This window comes from Manis pentadactyla, chromosome 10 (assembly GCF_030020395.1).
Source record: "Manis pentadactyla isolate mManPen7 chromosome 10, mManPen7.hap1, whole genome shotgun sequence".
NCBI lineage: Eukaryota > Metazoa > Chordata > Mammalia > Pholidota > Manidae > Manis > Manis pentadactyla.
The window spans coordinates 125,662,582-125,679,290 of record NC_080028.1 but is presented as its reverse complement, the minus strand read 5'-3'; the positions used below and the strand labels follow the sequence as shown (position 1 = coordinate 125,679,290).

At 51.7% G+C, this 16,709-nt stretch overlaps 1 protein-coding gene across 17 annotated transcripts in view; it reads left to right on the top strand.

The window, feature by feature from the left end:
• Positions 1-1,159: 1,159 nt before the first annotated feature.
• The window catches only part of SRRM2 (serine/arginine repetitive matrix 2), an 18,046-nt gene continuing 2,496 nt past the window's right edge, over positions 1,160-16,709 (top strand). For 11 of the 17 annotated variants that reach the window (XR_008992307.1, XR_008992304.1, XR_008992305.1 and 8 more), the window contains exons 1-11: positions 1,162-1,398; positions 4,523-4,798; positions 5,680-5,787; positions 5,986-6,150; positions 6,323-6,400; positions 6,866-6,928; positions 7,016-7,048; positions 7,246-7,296; positions 7,456-7,548; positions 8,199-8,391; positions 9,439-16,100. Coding sequence is in view for 12 of the 17 variants with exons in the window: in XM_057487657.1 (XP_057343640.1) it covers positions 4,557-4,798; positions 5,680-5,787; positions 5,986-6,150; positions 6,323-6,400; positions 6,866-6,928; positions 7,016-7,048; positions 7,246-7,296; positions 7,456-7,548; positions 8,199-8,391; positions 9,439-16,100 (7,688 nt within the window). In the remaining 5 variants the exon portion in view is untranslated. Of the gene's footprint in view, positions 1,399-4,522; positions 4,799-5,679; positions 5,788-5,985; positions 6,151-6,322; positions 6,401-6,865; positions 6,929-7,015; positions 7,049-7,245; positions 7,297-7,455; positions 7,549-7,631; positions 7,898-8,198; positions 8,392-9,438; positions 16,101-16,709 lie in introns of those variants that run through there. The other 6 variants (XR_008992308.1, XM_057487648.1, XM_057487649.1 and 3 more) reach the window with 6 other exon arrangements.

The window sequence follows — 16,709 nt, the reverse complement described above, 5'->3', positions numbered from 1 at the left end:
GACCGGCTCACGGAAGCAGCGGTCAAAGATGCCCCAGTGAAAGGAGGCAGGATTCCAGCGGCCTGGCACTGTAAGCTGACCTCCTACACAAACGGCGGTCTCCTGGTTCTAGCACCTGCCCTAAGTTCATCATCTTGCGGGGAGGCTAAAAAGAAAACTCCCTAATATCAAATACAATGTCTCAAACGCAAGCGGACTGCAGTTCACTCAGTGGTGATCACGTGCCCGAGATGACCAGGGCGGCCGAGGGGGAGTCCCAGGGCCCCAGCAAGGAGTGGCGTCGGGTTGAAACAGGACTGGCTGAGACGCCCAGCTTCTTCCAACTCTGCTCTGAGGGGGCCTGGCTGGTTCTCTGGCTCAGCAAATCGGACTTAAAATTAATGGGAGACGTTCTACGGAGGAGTGACATATTTAAGGGCGTTGTAACGCTTTTGTCCTTTCACATGTAACACAACTCAGGTTCTGCTGGAGAAAACCGCAGCGTGGCTTGGCCGCCTCACCCGGAGGTAACATAAAATCATTCACCAGGTTCCAGCCGGTTCCGCACCGTCTGAAACGATTAAAGTTGCGAACACCACGGCCGGCAGACTCGGCCTTTGCCTGGAGCCTTGGGCCTGAAGCCGGGCTCTGGGACTGCGGGGCTGCCCCTGGCTGGAGTTTGAGGGGGCTCCTCCGGTGCGGAACACTGGGTGCGGCACGGCCACAGGAGCCCCGGGAAGCCCGCGGTCACCAAGAGGCAGCCATCGCCTCTAAACATCGGGACACAAAATGGCGGCCGTGCCCCGGGGTTGGGGGAGGGCCGGGGAAGGCGAAGCTACATACGGGCTCCGCGCCTCGCTAGCACTACAACTCCCAGAATGCTCTGGGGTAAAGGAGGGAGGTGGAGGAGCTCTCTAGCGTCGCTTGGTGTGGGGCTAAGCCTTGTGCCCCTCCCCGCCTTGCGGAAATCCTCTGGAATACGTTGCCGCTCTTGTCCGCTCCCCGCGCTCTTCGTCGCACGGGCCGACAGGACTCGTAGTTTCTCCGCAACGGAGTTGAACTGCCCTCGGGTCTTAAGAAACTACACTTCCCGGTGTAGTTTCGGCGCCTGCGCACAAGGCTACGAGGAGTACTACGGTTCCCGGCGGGCCCTGCGCCGCGCGCGGCTGCGCGCTGACGCGCTTAGTTGGTCGTGCTGACGTGCAGCGCGGCCCAGGCGGGGTGCGAGTGGCGCAGTCGGAACCCGCTGCGGCCCCTGAGGAAGCGAGGAGGCGTCGGTGTCGGCTGAGGCGGGCGGACCAGCGAGGCGAGGCGGTGGCTCCACACCCCGAGGGATTCGGGAGCTCGAGCACCGGCAGCGGCGGCACCTCTCCCCCTCGGAGGCGGCGGGCGGAGGCGGAGGCGGCGGCGGGTGAGAGGGTGAGGGAGCGCGCGAGACAGGTGGGGGAGGGGCAGTGGTCTCGGCGCGAGGCCAAGGCTCGCGGAGAACGGCCTAGGCCGCCGCGCGCACGCGCTCTCACCGCTCCTAGCTCGCGCGGACGCTTTCGCTCGCCTGCTTCCCCTCCCCCTCCCCTTGGTTCTCGTCGCGCGCGGGCTTTTACTGCCCTCCCCCCTGGCAACGGCTCGCGCCGCTGCTTGCGCTCGGGCTCGCGCACGCTCTCGGCGAGGCGGTGGCCGCGCGCCTTTCGGTTTCTGCTCTTTCGGACATTTTCCCGGCTGTTGGGGGCGGCGGGGATATAGGCTTCTGGGTCCTGTTCCCCCCAAGGGAATCCTTAGGTCAGTTCTTGCTCCCCCTAAGGTCTGTGGTCCGGCCCAGAGCCTCCAAGACTGCGGAGCGCCCCGCAGGCCGCTCTCTCTTTCCTCAAGGCCGAAAATAGGCCCTGGTGCCTTAGCCGGTGCAGGGAAGGCCTTGAACTAGATGCCCCGGAGATTTAGACAGTTCGGGTTCGTGACTGTTTGCCATGAAGTATCGGGGAGGGAAAAGCCCCAAGCTTTTTAAAGAAATTTCCGTGTATTCAGCCTAGGTATGTACAGCAGACCGTGTGCTCCTTGTTTGAGAGGTTGGGGGGGCACTTTACGTCGTCTTCCCAAAAATTGCGTTAAAGCTGGGGAAGCTGTTGGAGCCCTTCCTTGGGAAGAAAACGCTGGACTATTTCAGGCGTTATTTGACACGTTGTTAGCCTTCCACTCAAGCTTATCTAAGGTGTCCTCTGGATGAGAAATTCGAAGAGAATCTGTTCTCTCTCTTAGGTGTGTGGGCTTAAGTCTCTCTTTGAGCTAATATTTTAAGGCTTCTGGGTTCCATAGTGTCCACTCAGCTTCTGCAGTGCCCCAGTGCTGAGTTCGCTGTGCCTATGTCCATTTTCCTGCACGCCCCCTCTGCTTCCTTTTTGGTGCGTTTATTTTATTGAATATCTTAATACTGAATTTCGAGATTATTTCTTTAATCTCGTTAGTGTGACGGCATAATAATTTTCCAACAGAGAAAATTCTCTGGCTTTATTACGCAGCTTGCTGTTATTTTTTCTGCCTTTAATTTCTGCATGCCCACAGTCTGTGGACCCCAGTTTAAGAATCCCAGTGTTAAAAAAAGTTAATCTAGTTGGCAATTTGTGTGTATTGTTGATGTCCAGCCCTCTTGGTCCTTCCATTTGGTGGTGTGGCTTTTTCCTTTTTTTTTTTCTTTTTCCTTTTTTGTCTCATTCTCTAAAAGTTCTCTCATTCGTCGTTACTTAATACCCTTTGCTTAGTAGCTGCTGGTTTTCCCTCCCGAGGGAGTGGGAGGACTACTGTGTGAGGTGGTATGGAAGTGTGGGTGAATGGTGAGGCTGAAGAATTAATTGCAGGTCAGAAGCATTCTGCAGAGGTAGAGACTAGGTGGGGTATAGAGAGGCAAAGAAGGAACTAGGTTTAGAGTGAGGAAGGAGGTATTTGAGAAAATGAAAGGGTTGGGAGGTAGAGAAATTCATACCTGGTGTTAGAAAAAAACTACTCATTTTTGTGTGTGTGTGCATTTCCATTTGCCTTTCCTAGATTCATCCTCATCTCTGACTCCTTACCCCCGGTCTCGTTATTACTATTTTTAAAAAGATCCTGAGTCTGCTGCTGGAATTGAGCAGGGACCGAGCTTTAGAGTTTGGTAAGGTCCAAACTGTTGTTGAGTTGGGCTAGCTCCCTTCCATTCAACATTACCCTGGGCTTATTTTTTTTATTTTTTAGTAAGTCACCTAGGTATTTATACGATGTTCCTTTATCCTGGAGTTTTTAAAATGTAGCCATTTTAAACAATTCTGTTTTCTCTCTATCACTAACCTCTCCACTTTGTTTCTTGTTTTTTTTTTCCTGGGGTGATTTTCCCTCACACATTTATGCTGTGTGAAAGTATCTTGGATGAGTTGGAGAGAAGTAGAGTACATATATAGTAGGAAAAAGAATAGAGTATGTATAGTCAGGAATTCTAACCAGAAAAACTGGGGTTTTGAGGGCTTTTCAAAGTCATGCTGGAGTTGGGATAGGTCGGGAGGGTAGAACCTGGTGGGAAGCATGAAGAAGGGTAAGGCAGGGGCGTAAGAAAAACTAGGAGGCGAGATAGAGGGGACTGATATGGAAAGCTAAGTGTTTATCGTTAGTGAAAGCAAGGTGTAAAGTAGATGGGAGGTATGTAGAGAGGGCTTGGGAACAACTGGAACGGAGGAGGCTAGTTTGGTGTGTTCAGAGCATTGAGTTGAAAACAGGTAGTATTTAACAGGCACTGGTGAGACTGGGGTGAGCTGTACATGGTGTGGGAATTCTGTTGGGAAGGAAATTGAAGGAATAAGGTATCAGGTAGTTGATAAGAGCTATAAATATTTAGAATCTAGGAAATTACCCCTTACTTGGGAGATGAAGTATAAGAGGATTATGTATCTAGGTTGCATGTGGGTTTGTGATGTGCATGCTGGCCTTCAGTCTAGGAGTGAGGCTGCACAGTGCACTTGGTTTATTTTACCCAATCAGTCCACTTGTTTGGATATCTAGGGGCTATTTTAGTACATGTTGTATTCCTAACTGTAGTTTGAAATCCTTAGGTCAGTTCTTGGAAGAGTCTTTGGACTTGGACTGCAGGCCCTTGGGTGCCACAGATGTATGGTGTTTGTGCCGTGTTTGGAACCCTCAGTCGTTACCAGAGATTAGGAATTAGAGTAGTTGATGAGGACACTGCTCATGTGTATTGGGGCCAAAGGAGAATAAAGGGACAGTGTGGAGAGTTTTGAGAGAAACAGGATCCTTGTTTGTGTAGGGTGGAAAAAGAAGAAAATATAGGTGCAAGCAGGAATGGCATTTGGAGGAAAAGATTGTAGGAGCTGGACTGTGATTTGGTAGAAAGAAAGCATTGTGGGAAAGATGAAGAAGGGGTTTTGTTAGACCAGGAGGATTACGCAGCTAAAGGAGGTTTAGTGTGGAGATACGGGTTGAAATAGGGATGGAGAGCAGGGATTTGGGTGGTGGTAAGTGGTTAGCTTGGGGCCAGGGGCCTGACCCGTGTCTCCCCGCTCCCCCTCAGGAGCGGTGGTGCCCCCCTCCCCGGCCACGGGGCCATGTACAACGGGATCGGGCTGCCGACGCCCCGGGGCAGCGGCACCAACGGCTACGTCCAGCGCAACCTGTCCCTGGTGCGGGGCCGCCGGGGTGAGCGGCCTGACTACAAGGGAGAGGAGGAACTGCGGCGCCTGGAGGCTGCCCTGGTGAAGCGGCCTAATCCTGACATCCTGGACCACGAGCGCAAGCGGCGCGTGGAGCTGCGATGCCTCGAGCTGGAGGAGATGATGGAAGAGCAGGGGTGAGGGGAGGTCTGGGGGAGAGCCAAGCACTGAGTGAGTGCAGAGCTGGGGGAGTCAGGTGGGACGTAGGGAGCTTAGGGCTGGTTGAAGAGGCCTGGAGAGGAGTTGAAGGAGGGGAGGAAGGTAGAGGAGCTAGCAAATTGAGTTAGGGAAGTTTCAGAGTCGGAGATGAGGACTGACTGTGTGTCTGGGACACATGAGGCAGCCTGAGGGAGTCTGAAGTATTTAGATGGAGGTATATGGGTAAAGAGGGGGTCTATTGAGAAACAAAAATGTGGTTTAAGGGAGAGGTGGATCAGGCAAAAAACAGACCAGGCAAGAGAAGAGCTAGTTAAGCTGATGGGTGTTGTCATTGGTAGAGAAAGGAAGGTAAATGGATTTAAGGATTGAGGCCTTAAAAGTAGAAAGGCAGGGAAAGAGGAACTGGAATAATACCTGGATGAGAGGAGATCATGGGTTGGTAGGGAAGTAAAATTTGGAACAGGAGCACATTCAGGCAGAAAACCTTTTAGAGCAGTGGTTTTCAAACTTTAGCAGTGGCGTCCCTTTTTTATACAATGCACCTTACTTTGGAATCCCAGGAAATGAAAAACCTGTTCTTGTCAAAGTTGGGGAGAAGCACCTGGAACTCTGCCTGCTTAACTTTCTTCTCTTGGCCCGTGGAGTGTAGCATGTTTAAAATCCACTGTTCTAGAGGGTGTAGGAAGTGGAAGGAAGAAACATGACAGGAAAAGATCAGAAGGATTTAAGATAAGGGCCCTTTGGGTGCCAGTGAGTGAAAAGTTCTCTGTGTGCGTGGAGAGGGAAGGGATCCTGCTGGGAACGAGGGGACTGGGGATTGTCTAGTCAAGCTCTAACCCTGAAGGGATTTGTTCTTCAGGTACGAGGAACAGCAAATTCAGGAAAAAGTGGCGACCTTTCGACTCATGTTGCTGGAGAAGGATGTGAACCCTGGGGGCAAGGAGGAGACCCCAGGGCAGAGGCCAGCGTGAGTATTCTCACTCTCTTGGTTTCTTCTGTAGTCCTAAACTGCTGCCTCTGCTGTCCTTTCTTGTTACCTTGTACCTCCTTCCCGCTGGTGACTGTCTTTTCCCAGTCTTGTTTGGCTCTTCCCTACAGTTGTGTGAATGTGAGTCTGTCCTTCGTTCTCTTATCTCTTTTAGACCATTGCCCTTTTTTCCTCTAGAGTAACTGAGACTCACCAGTTGGCAGAATTGAATGAAAAGAAGAATGAGCGACTTCGTGCTGCCTTTGGCATCAGTGATTCCTATGTGGATGGCAGCTCTTTTGATCCTCAGCGTCGTGCTCGAGAAGCTAAACAACCAGCTCCCGAGCCTCCCAAACCTTACAGGTACACAACACCCAGAAGCCAGTGTCAGCTTCTCTTTCTAATCCTAAGCACTCTTTTTTTTTTTTTTTGGTGGACTGTTTCTTCCCATACTCGTTAGGTTTTGTTCTGAAGTTAAAATGTCTAAGAAAATTTGTCCTAGCGCCCATCCCTGCTTTTTTTCAATTTTCCCCAGCCTTGTTCGGGAGTCCAGCAGTTCTCGTTCACCAACCCCAAAGCAAAAGAAAAAGAAAAAGAAGAAAGATAGAGGGCGGTAAGTTGATTGGAAAGTTACTCTAGCAGCCAGAGGACCAATTTTGTCATGTTCCTTTTCTCTCTCTCTCTTTTTGGAAATGGAGGATTCTTCCTTCTGGGAAGCAGGAGAGAGTTGTCAGAAAAGCCAGGGGAGAGGGGGTTAACATTGAGATCTCAGATGGGGAGAAGGAATGTGTGTGTGCTCAGGGTGCAAGGGTTGATTCTGCAGCTCTGCCAGTTAAGAAATGGCTAGCAGCATCTTGGATTTCTGGGATTTTCTTTTCCATTTTGAGGTTTGTTGACTTAAGGGGGAGGAGGTACTTGTGCTTTTTGGAGAACAGAATAAGTCCTGGGGTGAGGTCTGGGACACTGGTGGTGTTGGAGTTGTTTGGTGCTTCAGGAAGTTTTTTCAGGGGCAGATTGTAAGTGGGAGGGCCAGGGATGGAGCCAAGCAGAATGACCTTGTTTCTGAACTGATCTTTAGCAGGTCAGAGAGCAGCTCTCCTCGACGAGAGAGGAAGAAGAGCTCTAAGAAGAAGAAGCACAGGTATGAGGGGGGTACACAGAGCCACTGGAGAGGCTTGATGAGTTCAGGCATAGTTACTGGTTTATGTTTTGTTTTTCTCCCCAACAGGTCAGAATCTGAATCCAAGAAACGGAAGCATAGGTAAGAGCTCTTGGGTTAGAGAGTAGTATATAGTGCCACATGGAGTGGTGAGCAATTGTTTAGTAGCCTTGCTTGTTCTCTAGGGGGTTTCTTGGGAGCTTCATCTTCCGCTGTCAACTTCTCCAATTCTTTCCATTTCATTTTTGTTTGTATTTCTTAAAAATACATATTTTTAATAATCTTGCCTTACTTCTCAGGTCTCCCACTCCAAAGAGCAAACGTAAATCTAAGGACAAAAAGCGGAAGCGGTGAGTGAATTTGAAGGGAATTAGCAAGTAGATGCATGCCATCTCGGAGATCGGGTAGAATCTGTCACATGTCCCTGACTGGGAAAGGGTTGAGGGATGGATGAGGGGAATCCAGTGCATGTGACAGCATCCTGAGCTGTGGTGGTGGCCTTCCTTCAGGTCACGAAGTACAACACCAGCTCCCAAGAGCCGCCGGGCCCCTCGTTCAACTTCTGCTGACTCTGCTTCTTCTTCTGACACGTCTCGCAGTCGGTAAGGGGTGGTCCAGGAGGAGGGGGGAGAGGGGCTTGTGGGTTAATAAACTTAATATTTATTGAGCGCCCACGGTGTGCTAGGCGCTGCACAGACCATTCGGAAGACACGGTCCCTGCCCTCTAGGAGCTGACAGGCTAAAGCAACAGGATGGACAGACATATACATTTCCCCTTCTCTTTTTCTTTTTTTTTTTTTGTTTATTTTGTTATTTTTTGTTTTGTTCTGATGTATATGGACTGCCAGAATAGTGGGGGTGGTGGTTTGTTCGTGGTGTCTGGGGGAGGAAGGAATCCTTACCCTGGCTTCCTTAATCGGGGAAGGCTTCCTGAAGGAGGTGGGCTCAGAGGTGAGTTGTGAATGAAGTGGGTAGGGAGTGGGCTGGGTGGTGGGTTTGGGGAGGTTTGGGGGAGGTGAATATTAAAAGGGGTAAAGGGAGAACATATTTTTCGGGATTGTGTCGGGAAGAGAAGGACCAAAGTGAACTGGACCTGGATTTCAATGTGTGATTTGAGTTTTGTGAATAAGAGAAGGCTTTTTGGAAGAGGGTTGTGTGGTCAGGAAAGGTAGATGGGAACTGGGGAGGGGGTTTTCTGTTCTCCCCTGAGCTGATTTCCTTCCTTTCCTGGGTCCTCAATTACCTCCCTCAGGTCTCGAAGTGCTGCAGCAAAAACTCATGCAACAGCCTTGACTGGGAAAAGTCCTTCCCCTGCTTCAGGGCATCGAGGGGAGGGAGATGCATCTTCCAGGGAACCAGGCACCACCAACACAGGGCAGCCTAGCAGCCTCGAGCCTTCTACAAAGCAGCCTAGCAGCCCTTACGAAGACAAAGACAAGAAAGAGGTATGTTCCTGAGTTAGTGGATACTCATTGGGTTTCAGGGCTATGGGTTTATTAGGAGGGGAGAAGAACTTGCTAAGAAAAATTCAGTTCTACTTTTATGTGTTCTTTTCATGTACCAAGTTTTCGCCTGCATCTGCAAGTCATTCAGAATTGTGGCTTTCAGATGTCACTGGACAGGAATAGGTTTTACATCACCATCCTGTTTATGCTCAGACAGAGAGACCTTGAACATGTTTCTTTAAATTATACTTACCTTTCTACTACTTACGCCTTAGCATTTTTATTTACCTAAATGCTTGTGGCTCACTAAATATTTCAAGCCACTGGGTTGCTGCTTACAGTCTGAAAACACTACTATGAAATGGTTTTATACTTGCCATTTTAAATCAAGCCTTAATCATGTTTTCTGTTAACAGTGTATTTTAATTACTCTTTGTGAAATTCTTAGCTGTCTTGTCTATTTTCCATGTCATCCAGAAGTAGTTTCCAAACTATAAGTTGGATCACCTCAGGAACTTAATTTTTCTCTTGCTCTTGACTTAACATTCAAAGTTTTTATGACTTGGTCTTCTTTTGTAGCTTTTCCTTTACTTCATCTTAGTTTTTCTTATTCACACATATCTTGTCCTCAAATCTTTGCCTTTGTTCTTTTACTTCTTAATACAGTTATTTTTAAGAGTGACATCAATACCATCCATTCCAGGAAGCTGCTATATTTTTCCACTTAGCAGAACCTCTTTTACTGTTTTCACAGCATTTTGTAATGATTATTTATTGTAAAAGGGTAGTGTATTGTTTGCATTCTGTTTTTTCTCTTAGATTACGAGACTCTTGAGGTGACTGACAGTCACCTTCATGTTTCCCTTTTTTTTGTATTATAAGATCTCTTAATGAATGAATGTATTTTCCTGTGGTGAGAAGGAGTACAGGTTGATGTAATGGGATGTGTAGAGGAAAAGTTTATTGAAAAGGGTGTTGGTATCCTACAGGTGATAGGAAGTTTTGGTGCTTACATACCCCTATCCTTGCTCTCTTTTCCATTCTTAGAAATCTGCAGTTCAACCTAGTCCCTCTCCGGAAAGGAGCATCACAGGCCCAGAACCACCTGCTCCCGCCCTGCTCCTTGCTGAGCAACATGGCAGCTCCCCACAACCTCTTGCAACAACCCCCTTAAGTCAGGAGCCAGTGAAACCCCCATCTGAGGCATCCCCAACACGGGGCCACTCACTGCCTAAGTCTCCTGAGAAACTTCCCCAGTCATCTTCTGAGAGCTGTCCACCATCCCCTCAACCGACCAAACTTTCTCGGCATGCCAGCTCTTCCCCTGAAAGTCCTAAGCCCGCACCAGCTCCTGGGTCCCGCCGAGAAATTTCTTCTTCTCCCGCATCTAAGAGTCGCTCACATGGTCGAGTAAAGCGGGATAAGTCACATTCTCATACTCCTTCTCGTAGGGTGGGGAGGTCCCGAAGCCCTGCCACCACTAAGAGGGGGCGGTCTCGGTCTCGAACCCCCACCAAGAGAGGCCATTCTCGGTCCCCTCAGTGGCGTAGGTCCAGGTCTGCACAGAGGTGGGGACGATCTAGAAGCCCCCAGCGACGTGGCCGCTCTAGGTCTCCTCAGCGACCAGGCTGGTCCAGGAGCAGAAATACCCAGAGAAGAGGCAGGTCTAGATCAGCAAGGCGAGGCAGGTCACACTCTAGATCGCCAGCCACTAGGGGCAGGTCTCGTTCTAGAACGCCAGCTAGGCGGGGCAGGTCTCGTTCTAGAACGCCAGCCAGGCGGAGATCACGATCCAGAACACCTACTAGGCGTAGATCTCGGTCCAGAACACCAGCCCGGAGGGGTAGGTCTCGCTCCAGAACACCTGCTAGGCGCAGATCTAGGACCCGATCACCAGTACGACGGAGGTCTCGTAGTAGATCGCCAGCCAAGAGAAGTGGCAGGTCACGCTCTAGAACCCCAGCCAGGCGTGGTTGGTCACGCTCTAGAACCCCAGCTAGACGAAGTGGTCGGTCACGCTCCAGAACCCCAGCTAGACGAAGTGGTCGGTCACGCTCCAGAACTCCAGCTAGGAGAGCAAGATCTCGGTCTAGGAGTCCAGCAAGAAGAGGAAGATCCCGGAGTAGAAGTCTAGTTAGACGGGGAAGGTCTCATTCTAGAACACCACAAAGAAGAGGCAGGTCTGGTTCGTCTTCAGAGCGGAAGAACAAATCCAGAACATCACAGAGAAGGAGCAGGTCCAACTCAAGCCCAGAAATGAAAAAATCCCATGTTTCTTCGAGGCGGAGCAGGTCTGGCTCTTCACCACGGTCCAAAGCAAAATCTCACTTGTCCTTGAGACGAAGTCTTTCAGGGTCCTCTCCATGCCCTAAACAAAAGTCTCAAAGCCCGCCAGTGCGCAGTCGCTCTGGATCATCTCAGCCTAAAGCTAAATCTAGAACACCACCAAGGCGAAGTCGCTCTGGTTCTTCACCCTCTAATCAGAAATCTAAAACACCATCCAGGCAGAGTCATTCCAGTTCATCTCCTCAACCTAAAGTGAAATCTGGAACGCCACCCAGGCAAGGGTGTGTAACAAGTCCCCAGGCAAATGAACAATCTGCAACACCACAAAGACAGAGCCGTTCAGAATCATCACCTGACCCTGAGGTAAAATCTAGGACCCCTTCAAGACATAGCTGCTCTGGATCCTCTCCTCCAAGAGTGAAATCTAGCACACCTCCCAGACAGAGCCTGTCTGGGTCGTCATCTCCACAACCCAAAGTAAAGGCAATAACGTCACCAGCCCAAAGCTATTCTCGCTCCTCTTCTCCAAGTCCTAGTAGGGTGATATCTAAAACACCGCCAAGGCAAAGCAGATCAGAGTCTCCCTGTTCCCAGGTAGAATCTAGATTGGTGCAAAGACACAGTCAGTCTAGGTCCTCCTCACCAGATACCAAAGTGAAACCTGGAACACCACCAAGACGAAGTCACTCAGAGTCTACTTCACCATGCCCCAAAGCAAAGCCCCAAACTCCATCAGGGCACAGTCTTTCTGGATCAAGGTCACCATGTTCCCAAGAGAAGCCTAAAGACTCAGCAGTACAGAGTTGCTCTGGATCCTCCCTCTGTCCAGTAGTAAAGTCTAGCCCACCTTCAGGAGAGAGCTATTTCGACTCATCTCTGCAGCAGAAAGGACAATCTCAAGCTTCACCAGACCCCAGATCTGATACTTCAAGTCCAGAAATAAGACAGAGTCACTCTGAATCTCCATCTCTGCAGAGCAAGTCTCAAACATCTAAGACTGGCCAGTCTAGGTCCTCATCTCCAGTTGCTGAGGTAGCACCCAGTTCTCCAGCAAAACAAGATGGAAACAAATTGTCAAGTCCTAGGCTGAAATCTGGAATGTCTCCTGAGCAGAGCAGGGGCCATTCAGACTTTTCTCTGTATCCTGCAATGGACTCTAAATCTATTCCTGGGCCGAGTAGATTGGAACTTTCTCCTGAATCAAAAGAGAAAATGGGTTTACTCCTTCAGGAGGATGTTGCTGCATCATCTCCTAGACTGAGAAACAAATTGAGTCCTCTAGTTCAGGATAGGCCTGAATTCTCACCAGTACTCAAAGAGACAGCTAGAACCTCATCAGGAGAAAGAGGTAGTGTTGGGTCATCTCCAGATAAAAAAGACCGAAGCAATGTGTTAGCTAAGCCAAGCCAAGATGAAGAATTAATGGAGTTAGAGAAATCAGAAGAGTCTTCAAACCAGGTCCTACCCCATTTGTCTCCAGAACTTAAAGAAATGTATGGAAGTAACGTTGAATCATCTCTTGAAATAGAAGAAAGTCCTACCATGTCTGCAACTCACGACCAAAGCCAGTCACAGGCTTCTTTGGAAGCAGACATCCCTGCAGTGGCCTCAACGTGGAGTGGGCCACATTTTTCTCCAGATCATAAAGAACTGTCTAACTCCCCTTCCAGGGAAGACAGGTTTGGATCACCTTTAGAATTTAGAAATTCAGGCTCTGTTGCAGAAGTGAATACTGGGTTTTCTCCTGAGGTCAAAGATTTGAATGGCCCTTTTCCTAATCAGTTGGAAACAGATCCATTTCCAGACATGAAAGAACAATCAAGAAGGTCCTCCAGACGCAGCAGTTCTGAGTTATCCCCAGATGCAGTGGGAAAAGTAGGACTGTCTTCAAATCAAAGTGTCTCTTCACCGGTTCTTGATGCTGTCCCCAGAACACCCTCGAGAGAAAGAAGCAGTTCTGCTTCTCCTGAACTGAAGGATGGTTTACCCAGAACTCCTTCAAGGAGAAGCAGGTCTGGGTCTTCCCCAGGACTTCGAGATGGGTCTGGGACTCCCTCAAGGCACAGCTTATCCGGGTCTTCTCCTGGAATGAAAGATATACCTAGAACACCGTCCAGGGGGAGAAGTGAATGTGATTCTTCTCCAGAACCAAAAGCTTTGCCCCAGACTCCTAGGCCAAGGAGTCGTTCTCTATCATCCCCAGAGCTCAACAAGTGTCTTACCCACCAGAGAGAAAGAAGTGGGTCAGAATCATCAATTGAACAGAAGACTGTAGCTAGGACGCCTCTTGGGCAGAGAAGTCCATCTGGATCTTCTCAAGAACTTGATGGGAAACCCAGTACATCCCCTCAGGAAAGAAGTGAGTCAGACTCTTCTCCTGATTCTAAAGCTAATGCACGAATGCCACTTAGACAGGGGAGTCGCTCTGGATCATCTCCAGAGGTGGACAGCAAGTCCCGACCTTCTCCTCTGCGTAGTAGGTCTGGCTCATCCCCTGAAATTAAAGAAAAGTCAAGAGTAGCACCCAGGGCACAGAGTGGTTCTGATTCCTCTCCTGAACCCAAGGCGCCTGCCCCTCGGGTCCTTCCTAGACGGAGCAGCTCAGGTTCATCAAGCAAAGGTAGAGGTGCTTCTCCCGAAGAAAGCAGCAGTTCTGAGTCCTCTCCAGAACACCCACCAAAGTCCAGATCTACTAGAAGAAGCTCTAGGTCGTCACCAGAGCCCAAGACCAAGTCTCGCACTCCACCTCGGCGTCGTAGCTCTCGATCATCTCCTGAGCTGGCTAGAAAGGCCAGGCTTTCACGGAGAAGTCGCTCTGCATCATCCTCGCCAGAGACCCCCTCGAGAACTCCCCCAAGACGCCGGAGAAGTCCCTCAGTGTCTTCCCCAGAGCCAGCTGAAAAGTCAAGATCCTCGCGCCGGCGGCGTTCGGCTTCATCCCCACGTACTAAGACAACATCGAGGAGGGGCCGTTCTCCTTCACCAAAGCCTCGTGGGCTCCAGAGGTCCCGTTCCCGCTCAAGGAGGGAGAAAACCAGAACAGCCCGACGTCGAGATAGGTCTGGGTCTTCACAGTCAACCTCTCGGAGAAGGCAGCGGAGCAGGTCAAGGTCTAGGGTAACTCGGCGGCGGAGGGGAGGCTCAGGTTACCACTCAAGGTCTCCTGCCCGGCAGGAGAGTTCCCGAACTTCGTCTCGACGCCGAAGAGGCCGCTCTCGGACACCCTTGGCCAGTCGAAAGCGTTCTCGTTCACGCACATCACCAGCCCCGTGGAAACGCTCCAGATCTCGGGCCTCTCCAGCCGCTCACCGGCGATCCAGATCCAGAACACCTCTGGTCAGCCGACGTCGGTCCAGGTCTCGAACTTCACCGGTCAGTCGGAGACGATCAAGGTCCAGGACATCAGTGACTCGACGAAGATCTCGATCCAGAGCATCTCCAGTGAGCCGAAGGAGATCCAGGTCCAGAACACCACCAGTAACCCGCCGTCGGTCAAGGTCCAGAACACCGACTCGCCGGCGCTCCCGTTCTAGAACTCCACCAGTGACTCGCAGAAGGTCCAGATCTAGAACCCCACCAGTAACCAGGAGGCGGTCTCGAAGCAGAACCTCTCCAGTCACTCGCAGAAGATCGAGATCCAGAACATCTCCCGTCACCCGTAGGAGATCTCGCTCTCGCACGTCTCCAGTGACCCGAAGGAGGTCCCGCTCACGAACCTCTCCAGTGACACGCCGCCGATCCAGGTCCCGAACTCCTCTGGCTATTCGACGCCGCTCTAGGTCTCGAACCCCACTGTTGCCTCGCAAACGTTCTCGAAGTCGCTCACCACTTGCCATCCGCCGCCGTTCTAGATCGCGTACTCCGAGAACAACTCGGGGCAAACGGTCCTTAACAAGGTCTCCCCCGGCCATCCGCAGGCGCTCTGCGTCTGGAAGTAGTTCTGATCGTTCGCGTTCTGCTACTCCTCCAGCCACACGGAATCACTCTGGGTCCCGGACACCTCCAGTAGCACTTAGTAGCTCCAGAATGAGCTGCTTCAGTCGTCCCAGCATGTCACCAACTCCCCTGGACCGCTGTAGGTCTCCTGGAATGCTCGAACCTCTTGGCAGCTCTAGAACACCCATGTCTGTTCTTCAGCAAGCTGGGGGCTCCATGATGGATGGCCCAGGTCCCCGAATTCCTGATCACCCGAGAACATCTGTGCCAGAAAATCATGCTCAGTCAAGAATCGCACTTGCCCTGACAGCTATCAGTCTTGGCACTGCGCGGCCACCTCCATCCATGTCTGCTGCTGGCCTTGCTGCAAGAATGTCACAGGTTCCTGCTCCAGTGCCTCTCATGAGTCTCAGAACGGCCCCAGCTGCCAGCCTTGCCAGCAGGATTCCTGCGGCCTCTGCAGCAGCTATGAACCTGGCCAGTGCCAGGACACCTGCCATACCAACAGCAGTGAACCTGGCTGACTCCAGAACGCCAGCTGCAGCGGCCGCCATGAACTTGGCTAGCCCCAGAACAGCAGTGGCACCTTCTGCTGTGAACCTTGCTGACCCTCGTACCCCCACGGCCCCAGCTGTGAACCTGGCAGGAGCCAGAACCCCAGCTGCTTTGGCAGCTTTGAGTCTCTCGGGCTCTGGCACACCTCCGAGCGCTGCAAACTACCCCTCTAGCTCCAGAACAGCTCAGGCTCCAGCCCCTGCAAACCTGGTGGGTCCTAGATCTGCACATGCCACAGCTCCTGTGAATATTGCCAGCTCAAGAACCCCTCCAGCCTTGGCCCCTGCAAGCCTTACCAGTGCTAGAATGGCTCCAGCCTTGTCTGGTGCAAACCTCACCAGCCCCAGGGTGCCCCTCTCTGCCTATGAGCGTGTTAGTGGCAGAACCTCACCAACGCTCCTTGACCGAGCCAGATCCAGAACCCCACCATCTGCCCCAAGCCAGTCTAGAATGACCTCTGAGCGGGCTCCCTCTCCTGCCTCTAGGATGGTCCAGGTTCCTTCCCAGTCTCTTCTCTCTGCAGGTCAGGATCACCCTAGGTCCCCGGTGCCCTCTGGTTTTTCTGACCAATCCCGATCTTTGCTTGTCCAGACCACCCTGGTAGCAGGGTCTCAGTCTCTTTCCTCCGGGATGGTGGCCAAGACCACGTCCTCTGCTGGTGACCATAATGGCATGCTCTCTGGCCCTGCCCCTGGGGCGTCCCACCCTGAAGGTGGGGAACCACCTGCCTCTGTGGGGGCCCAGCAGCCTTCCGCATTGGCCGCCCTGCAGCCGGCAAAGGAGCGGCGGAGCTCTTCCTCCTCCTCGTCCTCTAGCTCCTCCTCTTCATCGTCGTCGTCCTCCTCTTCGTCATCCTCGTCCTCTGGCTCCAGTTCTAGCGACTCGGAGGGCTCCAGCCTTCCCATTCAGCAGCCTGAGGCAGCCCTGAAAAGGTGAGGAGACTGGGCGGGGAGAACGCTTCTGTGGGGCAGAGGTGTGGGTGGGTGGACGTGGAGGGAAAGCTGTGTCCAGAGGCCCTTGGCTTTTTGAAGGAGGTATGGGGACTGCGACCCTTAGGTCGGGGGTAGAAGAGACTGCTGGGGTGGGGGCAATGGGGGGAGGACGGGGCAGATGAAAGTCTCCAAAGGTTCATTCTCTAGAGGATAATGATAAGTTTTCCGTCTCTACAGAGGACAGAACTAGAGGAAATGGACTTAATTTTACAGCAGGAGGGATGGCAGTTAGACCTCAAGAGGAACTCCCTGGGCTGGAAGGATCTTCAGAGGTCATCCCATCCCGCTCCCTGCCTCCAGGCAGGACGGCCCCTCCCCGAGCCAACCCTCCCTCACGCACAGGGGCCTCCTCAAACCTGTGGCCTTCTGAGGAGGGCAGCCAGCCAGCGTGGCTTCCACACTTGAGCCCAGGGGCCTTAGTCCTCCATCAGGGACCTTCTTGAGGTGTAGCCTTGGTCCCCTGTGCTGCGGGGCCCAGCCTGTGGCTTGTGTCAGCAGAGCTCAGCCTCTGCTCTCCGGAGAAGGCGCGCTGGCTCTGGCTGGAGAGCT